Raw genomic sequence first — 23649 nt, 5'->3', positions numbered from 1 at the left:
GAATGTTCAATTTCATTATGGTTCTTTCTCCTGCTAGAAACAAGTCTCTTTTGGGCAGTTGATAACTTTAATCTATTCATTGGTTCTGGTAACAACCTGATCTAGTATCAGGTTATTTTTGAATTCATATGAACTAATATTCACATTTTCAGATTCAGAAAATTTCAAATCTCTGATGTAAAATTAGAATAATTTGAAATTAGAATGTTTTGCATTTCTCTCTAAGGAAATATGCTGGAAAAATGTAATCTGTTTTTATAAAAAAACTACTTACCTAGCATTATGTGAATAATTAAAATAAAAACTTTCTAAAAATATTTATTGCAATATTTATTTGATTTGTATCCTGCCTTATTCCCAATGACTATGATTCTCTTTGAAATGTTGCCACAAAGTTTTCAGAATATAAATGAGTAAATAAAAAATCAATTTCTAAATTCAAAATACAAAAATATATGACACAGCACAGATAGCAAAATAATAAGCAGAATGCTAATGGTTTCATACCGGTTGCAGTCCCACTGTCACATGGCAGTAGCACTCCTGTTACTGGTTGTGCGTTGTTTGGATTTGCTCCAGGTGCTGGAGAGGAAGTAGGCCCTACTCCACTCCCAAGGAGCATACAAGATGGCGGAGGGGGCTGCCCACGTTTCAATAACACTTTGTGGTCCTGCTGGCAACGAAATCGCGGCGGCACCTCCCGAGGCATGTAGCGGGCAGCGCTTGGTGGTTGACCATTCGGCACTGCCACCCTTTTGGCATTATTGCCACCATTTATAGGTGGCGATGGAGAGCTGCCAATTGGGCTGGCGGCCACTGGTTGGCTTAAACTTGTTTTTGTCGCTTCGGGCACTATAATGAAAAAAATATTGGGTGGAATTTAGTATTGTTTGCAAATTTAACGGTCTCATAAAATCACGATAAATAAGATCTATTGAAATATTTCTAACTTTAAGCATGAAGAAAATTAAGAATCACTATGACATGAATTCACAAAGAAAAAAAAAATCAAAATTGGAGAACTTTGCCAAGAATCCATTAAAAGCTTTTCAGTCCACAAGCTATAGTTATCAAGATGGTATTCTCCACCAGAGGGGAAAAAAGGTAAATGTTTCCCCTGTTCAGTCTGACTTTAGGGGGCAGTACCCAGCTCAGTTTTTTAGCCAAGAGAACCAGCATTGTCTGAAGAGGCTTCCGTGGTCACATGGCCAAAATGACTATACACAGAATGCTATTACCTTCCCACCAAAGTGGTACCTATTTATCTAGTTGTATTAGCATGCTTTTGAACTGTTAGGTTGGCAGAAGCTGGAGCAAGAATGGGAGCTCACCCTATCACACATATTTGGGTCTCAAACTTCCAACCTTCTGGTCAAGTATTAGAATATTAATTCAAAGTATCCCATTATTGGAGAAAATTCGAAGAAAAAAAAAACAAATTTAGGAATATCACCTTGAGCATTCAGCATCAATAAATAAGTTTTTGTGCTAAAGTTAACTAAGATAAAAGTTAGCAGATTGCATGTTAGTATATACGATGTTTCCACAAAAATAAGCCCCACCCTGAAAAAAAGATCTACCCTGATTTTTGGGGATGGGCCTAATATAAGACCTACTCCAAAAATAAGCCCTAATTAGGACCCCGCCCACTTTGTCCCACCTTGCTGCTGCAATGGGGCCAGAGGCCATGCTGTGCATTGCGCCACTGTGGCACAACGAGGTGAGGCAGGTGGGGGAGGGGATGGAGCTTTCAACTTCTCGCAAAAAAAAAAAAATCCTGTGAGAAGTTGGAAGGTCTGACTGAACTTTTTTTAGTCCCACAAAATCAGTTTCTATCAGTTTCTCTACAGCAAGAGAGAAACACACCGGAGCTGGAAAGCAGGTTAGTGAAGAAATTTCGGGAAGAGGGAGAAGCTGAGTGGTGGTACGCCAAGGTCTATAGCAGTGCTGGGAGAAGCGGCAGGAAACGGGGCTGCCATTTCCAGAATGGAGAAGGGAGACGTGGGGCGAAGCAGGGCAGCAAGCAAGTGCTCTTCTCTGCTCTGCATCGCTGCACAGAGACACTCTGTTCCCCGTTCTCTCCAGCGGCGGCGATGGAGGGCTGGTGGAGGCAGCGAGGGAGGCTTATGCCACCTGGTCATGGCGCAAGCTATGGGAGAGTTGGCGGAGAAGTAGGCTGCTGCTGCTGCTGGGCAGGTGATCTGTGGGGCAAAGTGCGAAGAAAGCCTCTCCAGCGGCGCACAGCAGCAGCGGAGCCTTTCACTGTCACTTACCCATGGCTCCCAAATGGTGGAGTGGGACCGGGCCTACCCCGCCTATCCTCCATAGCATGGCAGTCCAGCTCAGGAGGGGAGTGAAAGGGAAGGTCGCCGAGCAAGGAATGGCCTGGCTGGGGGGGCCTGAAGGAAGCGGGTGCAGGGTGTGTGGGGCGGCTCCACCCCTCCTCATCTGCCTCACCTCGTTGTACGGGTAGCGGTGCGATGTGCCGTGTGGCCTCCTGCAGTGAGTGGCCACAGCAGAAATGGGCTGGCAGCCACACGGCCTCCTGCTGGATGGGGCTGTTGGTGCCACTGATGCAAGGCAAGGCAACTGTCAGAAAAAAATATAAGACGCTTCCCCAAAATTAGACCTAATACCTCTTTTGGAGGCAAAAATAATATAAGACCAGGTCTTACTTTCAGGGAAACATGGTATGTGTGCACATATGAATGAGAAGAATGCAAACTAAAATCCAAATGTTAAAGCCTTAGCAGCATAGGAAAATCAAGGAAACAAAATCCATGTGGAACTTCATTAATTGGGTATGGGGACTGGGGATTCCTCAATTAAGGAAAATTTAGGCATTAAAGAATTAGGATACAGAAGCTAAATAAGCAAAATTCCCAAACTGATTTATGAATTAATATGTTAAAGTGGTATCTGTTAATTATTTGAAGCTTTTTCCCCAGAATGCGAAACTGAAAGACTAAATGTCCTTTTCCCAAGTAAGTCTGTCACTGAAACACCCATCCAGAAAAAAAATCTATAAATATGAACAAATTTGTTTTAAAAAATAATGAAAGCAAATAAGCAATGATTACAACTGCTAGTCCATAAGGGAATAAAATAACAGAAAAACTATTTGATTTGTATTGTTTTTCATTTCAGATAGTATTTTAAAAATGTTTATTCTATCAGTATTTGTCAGGACCAGGCACAAAGAATGACATGTGGAGTTATTTCTGAATAATTTCATTTATTGTTCTTCATCTGTAGACAAAAACTTGACAGACTAAAGCAACTGTCTGCATAACTATAGATATACTGTGGGAACTGCTAAGGAGCAATAGTTTTAAACCCTCTTCTTGCAGATCAAATTTTCCAACCTCTGCTGCCTCTTTGCTCTCTGGAAAGCAGCCTTCCCTCCTGAGAAACCAGACTATATTCCACCATTGTATTTAAGTGGGACAAATATACTGCAAACACTATAAGAAATAACTACTTTGTAACCAGAAATATAGCTTTTTAAAAATTTTGTTTTCACATTAGATTGGATTCTGTGAAGTATACATAGAAAAACCTTTTTATTTGTTCAGTATCTTACATCTTGTTCATTTTATGATTTTAAAATAAGTTTAAACATACATTTGACAAATTCAGACTAAAAAGTAGAGACATAACAAATGCATGCTTTTACTTTTTAAAAAAGTTCCCCCATCCTAACACAATCTTAAAAATACATAAATATGAAATAACTTTGACAATCTTTTATCAAAATCTTCAAAGATATCCTATTTAAGTAGACATAGCTTTTAATAAAATGGGAAGATTAGTATTCAGAGAAAATAGGACTGCATAGCTTTAATTACTAGTACAAAACCTGTTCAGAAATAATCTGGTCACAAATGGTCAGATGACATATTATTATTTAGACAAGCCATGAAGAAGCCTCAAAGAATCTCTTCAGTCTCAGTAAAATAGGAAATTAAGTGATAAATGAGTTTAAAGAGCAAATTGATGGACTTTATATGTACAGCTTTTACATGGGATACATTTCTTTTCAGTGTAAGTATGAAGCATTTTAAGTCATACGGGATATGATTATATCTCAGCAGGTAGCAGTTTCTAACCCACTTCTCAGCAAATGAAGCTTGTCTAGAGGCTATCTTTACATTTTTAATAAATTATACTGTAATAAAAGTTACAATAAATACAAATTACATGTTATTAATTAGTTATTTAAAATATTTATTTCTGCTTTAAATGTTTTAAAGTTAAAATTGGATTGTAAGCAGGAGAGCTAAAAATATGTTGGAAAACAAACATATCAAATTCCGATGAAAAGTACCTCTCCAAGCCAGCCAGCAAAGATTCCCAATAAATTAAAGAGCTATTCTTAATTCCCAATAAATCAAAGAGCTAGTAAATCTGAGAAGAAATATCCTAGCAGAGGATCAAAGAACAAATTGGATTTTGCTAAGAAAAAGTGCCAACGTCTATGTTAGATAACAGCACATCTATGTTAGATAACACAAAAGGACCAAAGTTGAACATTTTGGCCATAATTCCAAAAAGTATCTTTGGTTCAAGTTGCTTTTGTGGTTAAATGGGAGACGGAAGTTGTATTAGGTATGTTCATTGCCTTGAGTTATTTATAAAAGTAATAAATGTGGGATATGAATTTTTCTTAAGAAGTAAATGATTTCTCAAAATAGCAAGAAAAGCTATAGCTTTCGAAAAATTAAAGCTTCTTACCTTTGGTTTTTTGATCTGTGACCTATAAGTAAAAATAAAAACAAAAGTCATTTGGTTTTTGTAAGTTATCAAAATTTTAAAAAACTATTATTATTAAATGTGGAATGCTAACATACAGCGGTACCTGCCAATATTAAAATTTCAGTCCGGCAACTTATTATTTCTATCAGTAGATATACTATATATGCATTTTTAAAAAGCTTTCATCTTTTAATAACATGATGTAGCTATTATGATGCTGGGTTAGGACTGGAAAATCCCATATTCAATTCTATCAGCCATAGAAACTTACTGATTGACTCTGGGCCAATCAATCTCAGCTCAAACCACCTCACAGAGGTGTTGTTGTGGTGATAAAATGCATATCAATCCCAAATAAACTGACCTGACCTCCTGAAGAAAAGGCCACATATAAAGCATATAAACACAAAAGTGAACTATCCTATGGAATATGACAATATAGATTAAATTCTGAAGGTATTATTTTTTCCACTGAACTATTTAATTCATCAGGAAGCAGATATAAGATATATTTTTAAGATTAAAGAACTAGTACCAAAAGAAAAATCTGTTCATAAATCATCCATAATCCAATTTCACTTATCCTAAACTTTGTTCATTTTAATAATAGGAAGGGGGAGATATAAATGTAATCTAGTTACTGCTATTGTTAAATATGCAGGCTATATAAATCACTTACAGCAGTGGTTCTCAACCTTTTCTTCACCATAGCCCCTCTTTAAATACCTTTTTTGTGCCACAGATCACCAAGACTTAAGATTTAAATCATAACATTTCTTCAAGCCTTCGCAGACCCCCGTGATGACATCATGATACCCCAGGGCTCCGCAGACCACTGGTTCTAAGTCAAAACCACAGTACAGTATACCCATAGCTACTTTCTCTCTAATCCCAATATAGTATCTTGAATCACAATCCACCTCCTAGTGTGGTACATATCATACCACAAGCCAATTGATCACTTAAGCCAAACACTATTTTTCAACATTTAACTGATAAACCAGAAACATTATACTTCTAACTCCGTTACTGTAGATTTTTAAATTAATACAAAGTGTTGTAAATATTTCACTGCAATAAGCCACCATTTGCAGACACTATTGATCCTTGCTTTTCTCCCAAACTGTAATAAAAAAAGATCAGGATGCACTGTCAGTTCTGATGTCTGCTCCATTCATTTCTGAATTACCACAACTTGCCATGACATCCCGATTGAAAAATTATAATTATAATTAACCTCAAAATTGTGATATGTAGTATGTTTATCAATCATGGTTGGAGATCAATAGTAACTATAATTTACTTAATTTAAATAGTACAATAAAGTAAACCGGAAAAAAAGTTTAAAAGCTGTCAGCCTGACTCAATCCACTGCAGGTTGAAGGCCTCTTCATTTAGATTGTAGACTGTATTCTACCAGTGTGGTTGATAACTTTCTTTTCAACTTTCCTGTCTAGGCCTAAGAGAGTAATTGACTCCAAACCCTGAATCCAATGTTGTGCCTAAAGAACCAGAACCTGGGCCTTGCAACTTTTAACCCACACCTTAACCACTATGCCACACCGGTTCTCCAATATATAGGTTTGAGTGTACATGCATATACAGTACATATGCTATCTCATATGATCAAGCCACTTTTTGTCTCCTATATGAATTACAAAAATAGTTAGGTTCTTTTATTAAATTTTTATTGGTATGATTCTAAACCAAACAAACTTTAAATAAAGCTGAATCAATATAAAATTGGGATATGTATTCTGATTTGAATTCTACTATTTGCTATTCCAAATGCTTACTTTAGAATAAAATATTAAATATTAAATTTGCTTAGTGTAAGTTGAAAGAGTTGATTATATATTTTAAAAATCAAGACAATGAAGTGGGCTCCTTACCCTCAAACAACACATGTCATGTTTTCATCTCAAAATAATGTACTGATTTGTTGCTAATTCTTGACAATGCTGGGTATTTACACAGCAACAAAGTCATAATGTGACCACTGTTTGAACCAGCTTAGCCAAATCCCCAGAATAAGGTACATACAACTAACACTTTCCTTTTTGCTGCCATTCAGTTCAACTAATGGATACAAATCATATAGTTTATAATTTGTTTAACTTTTATTTAGTTAAAGGAGATATGAAAAGCTTGTTAGTATCAGTTGTTAAGAGGCCAAAGAGATCAGGAAAACCAGTATCACACTTTTCCACTTTGCCTTAAGATTAAATATTAAACTCAGCAGCAGCATTTGAAGTACCCGAGACAGTATGGTATGGGATTTCCTGCTTGAGCAGAGGGTGGCACTAGAAGACCTCCACAATGCCTTTCAACTCTTTTATTCTCTTATTCATATTGTCTTTTACTTCATAAAAGGGGCGTTGTCTTACCTGAACGCCTTTTCTCAGGATGATGATGTAGAATCCACCGGTGGGTAATCTCAGCCTTCCTGCTCAGAAGAGACTAAGTCAGAACTTTAGCCACGCCTCCCTCTGGGAGTGTCCTCCAGTTATTGACGAGGCGAAGCATCCATGACGAAGTCTGACACACTGGCTCCAATTAACATGACACTTGCCTAAACTGCCTTAAGGGAGGGTGTGGATTCTACATCATCATGCTGAGAAAAGGCATTCAGGTAAGACAACGCCCCTTCTCCAGCATGATGAATGTAGAATCCACCACTGGGACATACCAAAGCCCCTTCATGTCTCTAGGGGGAGGGAAAGTCTAGGCTTGTGTGTCCTGAGAAGAAACTACTTGCTGCAGAACTCTCCTACCAAACGAGGCATGCGCCGCAGCAAACCTACCAATCTTGTAGTGTTTCACAAAGGAAGAAGGGGAGGACCAGGTCGCTGCCCTACAAATCTCTTCGAATATTGGCCTCTGGGCCAATCCCAGGACTGGCCGGTCTGAAAGGGATGCCTGAGTGGACCAGGCTGCAGACGCAGCTGCACTGCGCGTCAAATGAGCGGTGATATGCATAGGAACTGGAAGTGACTGAGAAAGATAGGCCCGAGCAATGCATGCCCTGATCCAGCTACTAATGGTAGAAGAGGATACCTTCTGACCCATGGCAGAGGGCTGAAAAGACACGAACAAGGCCTCTGATTTACGGAAGGCCGAGATTCGCTTAACGTAATGACGCAGAGCCCTGCGCACGTCTAACTTATGCCATTGTCTCTCCAGACGATGTGACGGATTAGGACAAAAATCTGGAAGAACTAGGTCCTGTGACCTATGAAACCAAGGGTTAACCTTTGGAACAAAGGAAGGGTCCAAACGAAGGACCACCCTATCCAAAAAAAGGGTACCCAAGTCACTCCGAACTGAGAGTGCGGCCAATTCCGAAATCCGTCTGGCCGATGTGATAGCCACCAAGAATGCTACCTTTAAGGAAAGGAAATGAAGTGAATAAGACCCGAGGGGCTCGAACGGCGGAGAAGTCAGGGCTTGTAGCACCCTAGGTAAGTCCTAAGAGGGATAACGATAGACCACAGGTGGCCTGGCATTAACCGCTCCTTTCAGAAAGGCACTTACAGCTGGATGATGTGATAGAGGGACCAGGTTGTCACAGGTAAGGACCGTTTGCAATGCCACAACCTGTCTGCGGATGGTACTAGGTGATAGTCCCTTATTCATACCTTCCAAGAGACACTCCAATATGTTAGGAATGGTGACTGATAATGGCTTGAGCTGCTGTTTAGTGTACCACATGCAGAAGTTCTTCCACGTGACGTCATAAATCCTATTAGTCGAAGGAGTGTCTTGAGGCTTGGATCATCGAGATCACCCCGGACGAATAAGATTGCCTAGCTAAACTGTCCCGTTCAAGTGCCAGGTGGCCGACTGGAGCCACTGTGTGCCTGGATGTTGAAGATTCCCTTGACTGAGAGCCACTCAGTCCAGGGAAATCCTCCACGATGGCGAGAGAATTAGATCCACAAGGTCTGCAAACCACAGACGCCTTGGCCAATGAGGAGCAAGTAAAATTATCTCCACCTCTTCTTGAATCAGGTTGCGAATGGTTGCCAGCAACAACGGGAGGGAAGGCCTAGAGCAGCCCCCCCCCGGCCACTTGCACCGGAGGGCATCTGTTCCCTCTGCTCCCCTTGTCAGAAACCTGGAGAAGAATCTGGGAAGTTGGGCGTTCATTGGGGAGGCAAAGAGATCCAGATGTGGATGGCCAAACCTGTCTGAAATTTCCCTGAACAGTGATGGGTCCAGTCACCACTCAGAGTGGTCTACTGTGACCCTGCTCAGGGAATCTGCTTACCGATTTGCTTCCCCTGATATGTGTTCCGCCTTGGTGGAACCCAGAGTGGACTCTGCCCATAGACCCAGCTCTAAGGCCTCCTGCATGAGTGACCAGGACCGGGTTCCTCCATGTTTGTTGACGTGAGCCATGGCAGCCACATTGTCTGTCAGGTCCAGGACATGTTGTCCTGTCACTAGGGAGGAAAACCAACAAAGAGCTAAGTATATGGCTCTGAGTTCGAGCCAATTTATGTTGTGGAGTAGATCCGATCGGGACCACTGTCCCTGAACAAGGTGAGACTGAAGATGGGCACCCCAACCGAACAGACTTGTGTCTGTAATCAAGGTGAGCCTGAGAGGCTCCTTGAAAATGGTCCCCTGGACGTTACGGATGAAGCCCACCATAGAAGAGACAACAGAGTGTGATGAGGAACCCTGACCTTTCTGGTGGATGAACTGAGGTTCCGTTTCTGGAAGGGAAGGAGGAACCATTGAAGGCTTCTGGAGTGAAGTCTAGCCCACGGAACGGTCCCCATGCAAGAAACCATCTTTCCCAGGAGCTGAGACAGCTGGGCCAAAGGCACTGTTCTCTCTCTCCGAACCTGATGCACGAGCATTCGGATGCTGATCCGACACTCCCGTGAAAGATAAACCTTGCAAAAATCTGAATCTATAATCGCTCCTAGATGAAGGAGACGCTTTGTGTGGATCGTGTGGCTCTTTTTGAAGTTCTCAGAGAACCTGTGAACCTGAAGGGTATGTATCGTGATTTCCAGGTCTGACAGAGCCGACTGGAAGGAACTGGACTGTACGAGGTTATCGTCCAGGTAGCACTGCACGTGCATCGGCATCAACCTGAGGTGGGCCGCCAATACTGCCAAAACTTTTGTGAAGACCCTTGGAGCTGAAGAGAGGCCAAAGGGAAGGGCCCAGTATTGGTAATGCAGGTGCGCTAACAAAACTGAAGGAACCTGCGATGGTCCGGAAATATCGGAATGTGTAAGTATGCCTCTGTCAGGTCTATTGGGGAAAGAAAGTCCCCTTTCCTGATGCTGACCGGAATGGACTTTGGGAACTGCATCTTAAACCTTCTGTAGGTCAAGAAGTAATTCAGACTCTTTAAGTCCAGTATTGCCCTCCATCCCAGTGAGGCTTTGGGAACCACGAACAGGATGGAGTAAAACCCCTCTCCTTCCTGTTCCTGTGGTACAGGCTCTATTGCTTTGATTTCTACCCAATGGGAGATGGCCGTGGCTACTAATTTTTCTTGGTTGTGTTTTGTGATATTGGGCATTGAATGAAACGATCTGGGGGAGGTGAATAAAAACTCTAGAGGAAGCCCGTGTTTTATGGTCTCTGACCCAATAGTCGTTGGTGGTGACCTCCCAAACGTCACTGAACAGTGCCAAGTCACCCCCTATGGGAGAGTCCTCCTTGGCGTCACTTGGACCGCCTATAAGGATGGCCCCCAGAGGCCCTGAAGGGGCACTTAGACTGGAACTGGCCTTTGGCTGCAATGTTCTAACGGTCCTGTTGGCGATCCTGCCTGGGGGGAAAGGATTGCGAGCCTCTGGGCCAATCCCAGGACTGGCCGGTCTGAAAGGGATGCCTCCACTCCCAGGAACCACTGGGATGGAAGGCCTGCCTACGAAACTCCTGCTGGGGCTGCCTGTCCGACCTTTTGGATGGATGTGCCAGGCTCTTACGTTTGTCCTTGCCCTCAATTATGTGTGGTTTGAGGATTGAACTGAATAGGTGTGTACCACTGTACTCGGACGTCGACAGATGCCACTTGGACTTTAAGTCAGTCCACCACTGTTTCAGCCACATTAGTCTGCGAGAAGCGACAATAGCTGCAATGGATCTTGCAGAATACCTGGCCGAATGAAGAGAAGCGTCTGCCATACACTCTGACGCTGCCACTAGTTTCCCTAGTGTCTGGTGTGTTCGAACCTGATCAGTGGCAACGAATGCCTGGAGTTCACGGAGCCACATGATTGATGCCCTTGCAAAAAAGGAAGATGAAGTCGCAGCCCTGATCGCCCAGGCCGAAGATTGGTGAGCTCGACGAAGAAAGAACTCAAACTTCTTGTCCTCCACCTTCAGGGCCTCAGCCATATCCCCTGGAATAGCAGAGGTGGAAAACAAAGGAGTTAAAGGAGTTTCCACAGAAAGCACGTCTAAGAGAGAAGCGAATGAGAAAGAAACATTGAACAGTTTCTTCTCTGAACTACTGGGAGAAGACAAAGAAGCCAGAGATGACCACTGTTTCTCCACCATAGCACGAAAGACATGCGGACAAGAAATCTGTTTCTCCTCCACAACCTGTTCTGCAAACAGAGGGTTAGACTCTTGGCTAGTGAAGGTGGAAGGTTTGTCTTCCTGCAACGAAGTGAGGTTGGCCGTGGTACAGGCCTTCATAAGTAGAGACTTGAAAGGAGATGGATCAAAAAGACCCGAAGTTGGCGCCTGTTCGGGCGCTGCCTCCTCATCCTCAGACATAGGCATGTCGGCTATCTCTAGGTCCACTGACCCCTCCTCACCTAACTGGGAGGAAGTCTCAGAGACGCCAGAACCAGGGACTGAGGTATGTCCCACTTGAGAAGGTGGTTGACTCCTAGAGGAGGATATAAACTGAGTAAATGCATGTTGCATAAATGCCTGAAATTGTACCGAGCACATATTCTGTTGGTCCTAGAACTGACCCCAGCCTCAGTTGAGGCATACGTGGTTTCACCATGCCCTAGGGGCATCATGGGAAGGCGCAAATGGAGGCTCAAATGGAGAAGAGTCCAATGGAACGGGGGGAACTACTTCAGCTTCACTGGACATGAGCCTTTGGGCTTTGGAGAATTCCCTTTCCAGCGCCTAGTGTCCCCTTGTGGCCTCTCGCCCGGCTGCCTTGGCAATCTCCTTGGTAGATAAATACTTTGTCCTGGCTTTTTTTCTTCTTCTTCCCCCCTACATGCAAATCAGTTGATCTGCGCTTTGTCTGTGTGGGGGGGATACCAGAGCCTTGGTATGCCTGGGACGAGGAACTGTCTGCCATGGCAATCTAGATAATCCGGGCAAGAGATATCTAGAAATGGGGGGAACCCAAGCATGCAGCCAGTAGTCAGAGATGGGAAACTGACCCTCGCTCTGAACCACAGCAATGGTAAAAACAGCCAGAAAGTTCACTAGAACTGCCTGTCAAGGCCTTGTGGGCCAAGGCCACAAACTAAACAGAAACAGGTGGATTCTAAAATAAATCCCCCTTTGCTCAACACACACTAATAAAAAAGGATATACAACCTGAATTTCAATGAGTAGTCAAAATAATCATGCAAGTGCAATGAGGCAATCACTGATGTGATTCTCTTAATAAGCACCAAATAGCCAGAAAGGAGCAACAAGTTCTTCCCCCCAGTAAAAGCCTGACACAGCAGGCCAGAGCAACTGAGAATGGCAGGCCCCAATGGAGCTCAGGGGAACACGAGGTCCCTGCCAAAATGGCGTCTGCGCCCAATCCGTGCTCAAAATGGCGGCCGTGCCCTGAACATGCATTCAAAATGGCGGCCGCGCCTGTTCAGTGCTTACTTATAATGGCTATCGCACCAAAGAAAGAGGAAGAGGAAAATACAAGGTCCCTGGCAAGGAAACGGCTTTTAAAGCACTCGTGATCAAAAACAGAGCCCTCTTCCCCCCATTCCTTAAAGCACTTGCTGTTTGGTCGCGCAGCCTCCGCTGCAATCCGACTTGCTGCTTCCGAAGGGAGCCTCATGGCTTTGATGATTGATCTCCAATGGATTTCTGTAAACAGCAAGCCAGCTGTCCTGCTGATCCGAGCTCCTGCTGAGCAGTTCAATCGGAGCTAAAAGCCCCAAACAATAAAACGGCCTATAGCCTGCTCCGCAGGAGCCTGTTAGGCTCATTAAGGCCTGAAAGGCCTGAAGAACTCTCTCCAGGCAATCTCTTAATGAATATGTAAAGCCAAATTTGATTCCAAATATCAATAAAGAATAAGCCACATTAATTTAAAACTTTGAAAAAATAAATTCCAATTAGAAATTCAACCATCAATAACCTAATCTGAGGAGCCACAAGAATTGTGTCCTACTGAGCTGAGACTAAGTCAAAAACTAGAGGACACTCCCAGAGGGAGACGTGGCTAAAGTTCTGACTTAGTCTCTTCTGAGCAGGAAGGCTGAGATTACCCACCGGTGGATTCTACATTCATCATGCTGGAGAACAAGTGTCTTTTATTGTCACAAAATAAGCGTATTGTACTGGTAAATATTATAACCTAGGCCTGGACAAATCTATATTTAAACTTTTTAAGCTAGAGATCTTTCCTGGGTGAATATGGATCTCTACTCTCAACTCAATGCTATCTCACAAAAGGTGTTATGGAGTTAATCGAAGGAAGATTATCATATAAATTTTTTGAGCTCTTGAAGAAATGTGGAATATTCAAGGCTGAATGAAGTCATAACTATACCCTCATAATTTTAAATAGGAATATTTTAATAAATTGAATGGAAAATAGTTTTGAAATTACCTCTCGTTATTAGTATTTACTTCTCCAAATAAATCAACACTATTTACTGCACACTACTAGCAATAATGGACAAACTTCTGAATGCCATCCCAAAGAACTTCATACACAGACTCTTTCACCAGCTCCTGACAGTCTTTTCAGCTCATTTGAATTAAATAGATACCCATGAAAGGTAGAAATACACTTGTGCACAATTATTAGGCAAGTGAGTATTTTGACCATATCATCATTTTCATGCATATTTTCCACTTCCAAGCTGTATAAACCTGAATGCTTAGTGGATATAAGCATTATGATGTGTATTTATGTAAAGAGGGAGGGTGTGGCCTAAGATCAACACCCTATATCAAGGTGTGCATAATTATTAGGCAGCTTCTTTTCCTCAGGCAAAATGGGTCAAAAAAGAGATTTAACTGACTCTGAAAACTCAAAAATTGTAAAAAGTCTTTCAGAGGGATGCAGCACTCTTGAAATTGCTAAGATATTGGGGTGTGATCACAGAACCATCAAATGTTTTGTTGCAAATAGTCAACAGGTTTGCAAAAAACGTGTTGAGAAAAAAAGACGCACATTAACTGACAAAGATTTGAGAAGAATCAAACATGAAGTTATCATAAACCCATTATCCTCCAGTGCTGTCATATTCCGGAACTGCAACAAGTCCAAGGTGCTTCTTGTGCTCAAAAACAAGGCCAAGGTAAGGAAAGCTGAAGCCCGACTACCACTGAACAAGACACATAAATTGAAACAGCAAGACTGGGCCAAGAAATATCTGAAGACAGATTTTTCAAAGGATTTATGGATTGAGATGAGATGAAATGAGAGTGACTCTTGAGGGACCAGACTGATGGGCATGTGGCTGGATCAGTAACAGGTACAGAGCTCCACTTTGATTCAGACGCCAGTAAGGTGGAGGTGGGATATTGGTATGGGCTGGTGTTATTAAAGATGAGCTAATTGGGCCTTTTTGGGATGAACATGGAATCAAAATCAACTCCTAAACCTACTGCCAGTTTTTAAAAAAACACGTTCTTCAAGCAGTGATACAGGAAAATGTCTGCATCTTTCAAGAAGACCATGATTTTTACGCAGGACAATGCTCCATCACATGCATCAAAGTATTCCACTTCGTGGCTAGCCACTAAAGGCCTCAAAGATGAAAGAATAATGACATGGCCCCCTTCCTCACGTGACCTAAACCCTATTGAGAACTTGTGGGCCCTTCTTAAATGGGAGATTTACGGTGAAAGAAAAGGAGCGTTGGCTTACCTGAACGCCTGTTCTCAGCATGATGATGAAGAATCCACCAATGGGTTATTTCAGTCCTCCTGCCCAATCAGACCAAGTTGTCAAGCCTCCTCATTATCTGGGACTTCCCAGTTTTCATTCACAGTGTAGCCAATGAAAACGGTTCGACGTGATGACTCTCAAACAGGTATTAGGAAAAAAACCTACAATAACAAGTGTCCAACCCGCCCCTGACTGACTCCTAAAAGGGAGGGCGTGGATTCTTCATCATCATGCTGAGAACAGAGGTTCAGGTAAGCCAACACTCCTTCTCCAGCATGATGACTGAAGAATCCACCAATGGGACGTACCAAAGCTTCCAGAATCCCTAAGGGTGGGAGACAGTTGGGGCCCGACCCCCAGATGGTATGACTACTTGTTGTAAAATATGCCTACCAAAAGCAGCCTCAGCCGACGCAAATTTGTCTAAACGGTAATGCCTAATGAAAGGTGATGGCGAAGACCATGTCGCCGCCCTGCAAATGTCCTCAATGGATGCCTGGGTCGCCCACATGTGGAGTGGGCTGTCACATGAGAAGGAACAGGCAAGGCCAGAGAAACGTAGGCGCCTGCGATGCAGGCCCTGATCCACCTGCCTATGGTGGAGGCTGACACCTTTTGACCCATCGAAGAAGGCTGAAAGGACACAAACGGGGCCTCAGATTTACGAAAAGGCGCTGTGTGCTTGATATAGCGACGTAAGGCTCTCCTTACATCAAGGGTGTGCCATTTCCATTCCAAGTCATGTGACGGATGAGGACAGAAATCAGGAAGAATGACCTCTTGTGCTCTATGGAATGCTGTTTTTATTTTTGGAATAAAGGAAGGGTCTAACCGGAGAACCACCCTGTCTTCATGAAACGTGCACAGGTCCTTCCTGACCGACAAGGCCGCCAATTCCAAAATGCATCTAGCCGAGGTAATTGCAATAAGGAATGAGACTTTGAGCGACAAATGTCGTAATGAACATGATTTAAGTGGTTCAAAGGGAGGTGAGGTAGTGCCTGAAGAACCCGAGGTAAATTCCAAGAAGGATATCTATGAACCACGGGAGGCTTACTATTGGTGACTCGCATGAGAAATGACCGTACGGTCGGGTGTCTTGATAAGGACTCGGAGGAGTCCCACGAGAACACCGAGGAAAGTGCCGCTGTCTGCGGATAGTGTTGGGCGCCAACCCCTTTCTGACGCCCTCCATCAAATATTCTAGTACCCTAGGAAAGGTTACCTGTGACAGACTCATGTGACTGTCACAAGTTCTTCCACGTATGGTCGTAAATATGGTTAGTCGTAAATACGGTTAGTCGCCGGTCTCCTAGCCGCCTGGATCATATCTATCACCTCCGCCGAATATGAACCCCTGGTCAGGGTGCGGCGTTGAAGTGCCAGGAGGTCAATTGAAGCCATTGGGGGTCTGGATGCAGAAGATCCCCTGCGTCAGACGTACCTGGTCGTCTGGAATCCTCCAAGGGGCTGAGAATGAGAGACTCACCAGATCTGCGAACCACGGTCTCCTGGGCCAGTGAGGAGCTATAAAGATCACTTCCGCCTGTTCCTCCAGGATCTTCCTGATAACTGCTGGAAGTAGAGGCAGTGGGGGAAAGGCATACAACAGGCCACTGGCTGCGCAGGGCATCCGTCCCCTCTGCTCCCCGGGAGGGGAACCGAGAAAAGAATCTTGGCAGCTGGTTGTTCCCCGGTGAGGCAAACAGGTCCACTATCGGATGAACATACCTATCCGAGATCTCCTTGAAGATATCTGGACGTAACATCCACTCCGAATGGTTCACTGTTGACCTGCTGAGGAAGTCTGCCTGCTCCCGAGATGTGCTCGGCCCTGATAGAGAGCAGATGTTTCTCTGCCCAGAAGCTCAAGGCTCGAGCCTCTGTCATGAGGGACTTGGACCGGGTACCCCCTTGCAGATTTACATGAGCATTTGCAGCCACATTGTCCGTCAGGACCAGCACATGTTGCCCCCTGACTACTGTGTGGAAGTGTTTGAGGGCTAGGTGGATCGCCCTGAGCTCCAATTTATGCTGTGCCTGAGATCTGTCTGTGACCACTGATCCTAAGCCATCTGGGATTGGAGATGTGCCCCCCAACTGAAGAGACTTGTGTCCGTGGTCACCTTGACTCGATTGGGCTCTTTGAATAGAGTCCCCCTGTGAATGGCTGATAACGTCCACCAGCCGAGTGCCGTACCTGTTGAGGAACACGCACCAATTGGTTGGACGTACTGGTGCGCTGTCTCTGATACGAGAGCAGGAACTACTGAAGGTCCCGTGCGTGTAACCGGGCCCACAGTACTATGGCTATACATGATATTAACTTCCCCAGGAGTTGAGAAAAAGTGGCCAATGATACAGTCCTGCTTCTGCGTACCCTGAGTGCCAGGTCTCTGATGCTCCTGCGCCGCTCCTCTGATAGGTACATGTGACAAGCTTCTGTGTCTATCATCGTGCCCAGATGTAACAGGCAGGTAGAGGGCGTCAGTTGGCTCTTTTTAAAATTTATCAAGAACCCATGGTTCTGTAGGATTCTTATTGTGAGGGCTAAATCCGACTGGGCGGTTGAAACCGACAGGGACTGGATCAGGATATTGTCCAGATAGCACTGGACCCGAACAGGGACTAACCTTAAATGAGCTGCCAACACTGCCAGGATCTTGGTAAAGACTCTGGGTGCTGAGGACAGGCCGAATGGAAGAGCCCTATATTGAAAGTGGCGGTTGAGATAGCAGAATCTCAGATATCTGCGATGGTGTGGAAGGATGGGGATGTGCAGGTAAGCCTCCTTTAGATCTATTGAAGTCAATAGATCCCCCCGTCTTATTCTGGATAAAATGGAGTGTAATGTCTGCATTTTGAACCTCCGGTATTGCAGGTGAAGGTTCAGGCCCTTGAGATCGAGGATTGCCCTCCATCCCCTGAAGATTTCGGGATCACAAATAGAATGGAGTAATACCCCTGTCCCGCCTGATTCAGAGGAACCTCTTCTATAGCCTTGATGGTGAGTAAGTGTTGGATGGTGTCCTCCATGAGCCCCCTTTTTACAGGGTTTCTCATGGCTGGACAAGACACGAAATGATCTACTGGTCTGGATTTGAACTCCAGGGATAGGCCTCTCTTATGGTGCGCAGAACCCAGGAGTCTGTGGTCGTGTTTTCCCATTGGCGGATAAAAAAGAGTGAGTCTGCCGCCAATGGGGGGAGTCCCCTCTGAGTCACTTGGAGCGACGGAAAGGGCGACTCCCTCTGCCACGAAAGGACTGCTTGTTTTGGGGTTGGTACCGGGTTCTGTCCTTATAGTTTGTCCTGTCAAAGGAGCGCTCGATCTTAGGGGCTGGGGGTCGGTATGGTTGTGCAGATTCTGTTGCGGTCCCAGTCCGAAAGGACTGCCGGCGACTGTAAGGGAAGAAGCATCTGTTAGATCTCCTTGCCAAGTGAGAAATAACCTTTTGCTTTTGTTTATTTTCTATGAGGTATGGCGTTAGGGCCTCCCCAAATAATCTGCCACCTTTGAAGGGGGCCGCGCCGCCTGCCACTTATGTTTTTGAGCCAAAGGAGTCTCCTAGCAACTACGCTGGAAGCCATTGCTCGGACTGAGTGTTTAGCTGAATACAGGGAGACATCCGCCATATACTCAGATGTGGCTATTAACTTAGTTAAATCCTGATGGATTCTGACCTCTTCCAGCAGAACCCTGTCCTGCAACTGACGAAGCCAGGTAATTGAAATCCTGGCAAAAAAAGAAGTGGCCATTGCCGCCTTAGTTGCCCATGCAGATGTCAAGTAGACCTTGCGTAAGGCCATCTCAAATTTTTTATCTTCCGCCTTAAGGGCGTCCGAGCCATCTGCCGGGAGACTGGCAGTCGAAAAAAGTGGACCTAATGACTCATCTACTTTTGGTACCTCCAATAAATCTGCCAAATTCTTAGCCACATCCACTATTTTGCGCTCCGCCATTCCCTGGCTCAGTTGAGCAGCCGGTGATTCCCACTGTCCCTGAATATTTTTGAGGAATAATAGGGGACAGGGAATTTGTAGGTGTTTGTCTACTGGCACGGCAAACAGGGGATTAGCGTTAGCTTCTTGATCAGAGGAAGGCTGAGGGGTTGGGACCAGACTGGAGGAAAGCTTGCCCGCAGTACAGGTTCTGCACAGCAAAGAAGGAAACAGCGAAGCGTTGAAGAACTCCGCCATTGGTTGAGATTCATGGGTAGGTTCCTCACAATCCGACCAACCGTCTCTACCTCCCTCATAATCCGAAGCGTTTGAAGAGTCGGATTCAGGGGAATGGGATGTAGTTCGTCCGGAGGTGGTGGGTGCTGAAGAAGACCCTGGAATGGGAGAAGCCTGCTGTCGCCCCGCAGACGCCATGGCTTGGCACACAGTCTGCGATATCCATCCTTGGAGCTGGTCAGAGAGGGACTGCTCTGGCGGAAGCCGTAATCCTGCAGCAGCTGGTGCGATGGCAGCAGTAGGTGCAGTTGACGGGCCGGGCAATTCAAGTTCCTCCCCCAACAGAGGTGGTCCTTCCTGACCAAAGGTCTGAGTCGAGACCTGCTGATACACGTTCTCAGGTGACCAAGCTCCCAATCTGGATGGCCGAGGCACTCCCATGTCAGGTGGTGTGGAGTATGCCAGTATATGACCTGGTTCAGCAGACAAACATTGGGCCCGGGAGAATTGCTTCTCCAGGGCTCGGTGTGTATGTTCGGCCTGCTTATCGCTTGCATTGCCAGCCTTCCTGCCGTACTTCGATTTGGCTTTGGCCTTACCTCCAGGCACCTCGGGTGCCGGCTCAGCTTGGATGGGGTTGTTGTCAGTGTCCAAGTGGCTCAGTGGTTTCTGCCATATCAGTCGAGATGCAACCCAGAGATAACTTTGGGACTGACTCGTTTCTGCAAGGGACGTCAGGAACCCCCTTGAAGAGGGACTGACTTTACGTGGATTAGCGTGAGTCAGCCCACTGGCTAACCTGAGCTCACGCTTGGTGCAGTAGCACTTGTCACCCAGCAATGGACCTGGATCAGGTTGGTGACAAAATCACACGTGTCCCACAATAGTGGCGATGGTCAGGATCTTGAAGCAACCACTAGATGCAGAGGGACAGATATAGGCAATATAGCGAGCAGGGCTTGAAGGAACATTGCTTCTGCTGATTCCACACTCTGGTTGATAATAGATTTCCTCAATAGGGATGTTGAAATCTGAAACACTTAATCTCAAACGCAAAATTAGTGCAAATGATACAAGGTCAATGCGAAGCTATGCAATTAGATCAGTGAAATTATTCAGAACAATTATAAATAACTGAACTAGTTGTTGAACCTTACAAAATGGCATCCGGCCAGGGTGTGAATGGGCGTTTTCCTATGGAAATGGCCTTAAAATGGCGGACGCCTAGAGTTCCCTGAGCCAGGAAGGGGAGGGGGGGTAGATGAAGAGAATTTAGGCTCCTAAAATGAGCAAAACATGCCCAAAATGTAAAGAAACAAGCTTCCAGGCTCTTCTGAAGCGAGTAGAGCGGTTTTGGAAATTGCGCCTAATAGCTGTTAGGTGCGAAAATGGAGCGCTGCTGAAGCGAGGCTTCCTCTTCAGTTTCAGCCAGAAGGCAAACAAAAATAGTCAAATTCCCCCTGGCGCTTGCTCCAAATGACGCAACAGCTGTACTTCGGCCGGAAAAAAAAAGAACTTTTGGCAAAATTGTGCTAATTAATTCAAAATGGCGGCCACTACAGAAATCCCTGAGTGAGCCCGGTCAGAGAAGAAGCTATGAGGCTTCAAAATGGCGGCCACAAGCTAGGAAACATGCCCGCCTGCTAGGGGAGTATGAATATTGATCCCCCTGCACTCTGCAACGAAGGAAAAAAAACTCCCCCTGTTTGTATTCAAAAGTTTTTAGAGAGTTCAGAAGGTTGAACTCAGGGAAGGAACTCCCCCCCAGTCCTGGAGAGGAGTGCTACTCTATCCCTACAGGGAAAGGAAAGGGATTCAGATATTCTTTCAAGGAAATGATCTCCACTAAATCTTTCTCCAAAAGTAAAAAAAGAAACAAAAAGAATCCACCAATGGTGTAATAAAGTCTAGTCTGACCTGCTCCAAATGACTGAGAGTCAAGAAATCACGTCCTCATGGGCGAAGACCAAGATGAAAACTGGGAAGTCCCAGATAATAAGGAGGCGTGACAACTTGACAACTTGGTCTGATTGGGCAGGAGGACTGAAATAACCCATTGGTGGACTCTTCAGTCATCATGCTGGAGAACAGTACACTTCTCTGAATAGTGTCTGGGAGGTTGTGGTTGCTGCTTCACAAAGCATTGATTGTCAAAAGGTCATGAAACTTACAGACTCCATGAGTGCAAGGCTTATGACTGTTATTAAAAAGAAGGGTGGCTATATTGGTCACTGATTTTTTTGTAAATATCAGAAATGTTTATTTGTACATTTTGAGTTGTTTGTTTATTATTCTTCCTTTAACAGATGCAAATAAACAAGTGAGATAGGCAAATTTTCATTTTTCATTTAGTTGCATAATAATTCTGCACACTAATAGTTGCCCTATAATTCTGCATGCATATTCTCTGAAGAAAGCCAAAACCTCACTTTTACTTTCTTAAATATTTAGGTTTGAGGTTCATTAACATTTTGGATTGACCGAGAGCACTGTAGTTGTTCAAGAAAATTAATCCTCCAAAATACTCACTTGCCTAATAATTGTACACACAGTGTAATGTAATATCAAGTGTGAACTATATGGTGGATGGGGTAAGGTGATGAGATCCAACTTCACAGTAACCTCTTGGATGGCTTATTAGGTATAAAGTTTATTATCATATTGCAGCAAAAACCTTTGATAATTACAATGCAGATAAATACAATGCAATCAACTATATTAGTTTTACTTAATTTTTAATTAATAGAATCTGAAATAACATTTATTTTATCTCTATAGTATTATTTTTATCCCTATCTCACAAGCTACTGCTTATTAAATATGTCCGTTATCCTAAATCAGGTTGTGTGCTCCTCTTTTAGACATGACTTTCTGGCCTTAAAATCTCAGAAAAACAGCAAATGAAAAACTCTACATCTTCTTATGATAATAATATATGTGATATTGCCAGAACGTTTTCTTGAAATTACCAGCAATTGATTAGGGAAAAAGTTACGGTTCGTATTCTGGCAAAGTTGCTATCTTTGATCGATAAAAATTATCTTGGTTCCTGTATATCTTTGTATCTAAAGATAAATGGTCGATGTCTACAAATATTGAATTACTTGAACTTTATATTTTGTAGCTCTCAGAAATTGGTGATAGGATTTGTTTTCGAGTCCAGCTAATTGTCTAAATACTAGCAATTATTTTCAAATATACATAATCAGGCTGGTGAAAAAAATCACTAACACATTCCTAAAAGGCTGAGAACCAGAGAAATAGACAACCTAGAAAAGCAAGTGTTTTTAAAATGGTGCTAATACTGATATATACAAACAATAGTCCTTTACAAATATTAGTTTAATTAAACCAAAATTATTTCTTCTAAGCAAATTTTCACAGAATCTTCTTTAACAAAATATCCTAAGATGAATGTGACAGTAACTGAACTACTTCCAAGATAGAATCAATTTATCCCCCAATATGTTAGGCAAGAGGCTTTCTTAGCTAACTTCTAAAGGTTTTTTGATGAACGAATGAAGAGGTGGTTCTTTTTACTAAAAACTGCAGGAGTTTGTTTATAAAAGCAACTCTTGAATCTTTTTCAGTCTGGGGAGGCTGCAATGGTCCTAAGTGTGAAAAATGGTCATAAGTAACTTTCTAATGCTGTTGTAACTTCGAACAGTCACTAAATGAACTGCTGTAAGTCAAGGACTTCCTGCATTAGTTCAAATAAGTTTTGCTAAGAAATGTAAGCAGAAAATATTGGTCTCTAACAACTAAATATTATTACATAACAAATAATTAAAATATATTACAAGTTACATATATAAAGGACTCCCTTCAAGACCCAAACCAATTCTCTAGATTGTTTTTGTTTAAAGTGATATCCTCACGTTTTCTACTCATCTTACCTACCAACAAGAATAGCAATTGTTTTTAGATAAACACACAAGCAGAAAAATATACATAGCAAATCATCACTTGTCTGTATGCAAAATTCAAGAGGTATCGTGTGTACTCAAAGGCTTCTTATTGTGAGCACAAAACTGAATGAAGGCTGGACAAGTAGAAAATGTAGAGGGCATAAAGGCAGTTATTTTAAGTGAACTGCTGATTATAAAAAATGAATACTTAATGACAAACAGCCAAATACCCTTACCTTCTGAGTAGATTCCTTCTTTTTCTTATCCTCTTTTTTTCTTTTCTTGTCTTCCATTAACTGTTCTTCCTTTTCTTGCTCCTTCTCTCTGTTAAAGGTTAAAATTAAAACTTATTCCTAAGTGTGCGCTCTATTCCCAAAAAGATACTAATACATTGTAATACTGACTGACTCTACATTATGTAAATATTTTAATCAATTATAGGGTTAGCTGATTGAAAATAAAACTGTCCTATACTATATGTATATTAGTATGTATATGTACATTAACTTTCGCAGTTTGTACTTTCTTAATTTCAAACTGATGTTTAAAATTGGCAGAAGTTCACACTGGCAACATAATTAGTACTTATTTTTGTGAGATGCTTCTCCATGAATGTATATTACTACCTTCAGGCAAATATACTCCAATAAAAAAATATGGCCCTAACATGACCTTCAGTCCCACACTGTTACAAGGATTCTCCTCTTTAATATCTAAAAGGCACCAC

The 23649-nt window shown here is 43.3% G+C and overlaps 1 protein-coding gene and 1 long non-coding RNA gene across 2 annotated transcripts in view; both read right to left on the bottom strand.

Moving 5' to 3' along the window:
• Nucleotides 1-842, bottom strand: part of TNRC6B (trinucleotide repeat containing adaptor 6B) — a 57971-nt gene extending 57129 nt beyond the window's left edge. Inside the window, exon 1 of the mRNA XM_039335524.1 lies at nucleotides 508-842. Coding sequence (XP_039191458.1) covers nucleotides 508-709 — 202 coding nt within the window. The 5' untranslated portion in view covers nucleotides 710-842. The remainder of the gene's footprint in view (nucleotides 1-507) is intronic.
• A 1622-nt stretch (nucleotides 843-2464) lies between these two features.
• LOC120304673 lies at nucleotides 2465-23199 on the bottom strand. Its single transcript, XR_005555792.1, has 3 exons — nucleotides 23159-23199; nucleotides 4735-4756; nucleotides 2465-2570 (listed from the first exon to the last, which is right to left on the bottom strand). It is a non-coding gene; the product is annotated as an uncharacterized LOC120304673 (long non-coding RNA).
• Nucleotides 23200-23649: the final 450 nt, after the last annotated feature.

The sequence above is a fragment of the Crotalus tigris genome, unplaced genomic scaffold (genome assembly GCF_016545835.1).
Source record: "Crotalus tigris isolate CLP2741 ecotype Arizona unplaced genomic scaffold, ASM1654583v1 scf7180000017644.4837335, whole genome shotgun sequence".
Lineage (NCBI taxonomy): Eukaryota > Metazoa > Chordata > Lepidosauria > Squamata > Viperidae > Crotalus > Crotalus tigris.
The sequence above is the reverse complement of the archived record's forward strand: the minus strand, read 5'-3'. Positions and strand labels throughout refer to the sequence as shown.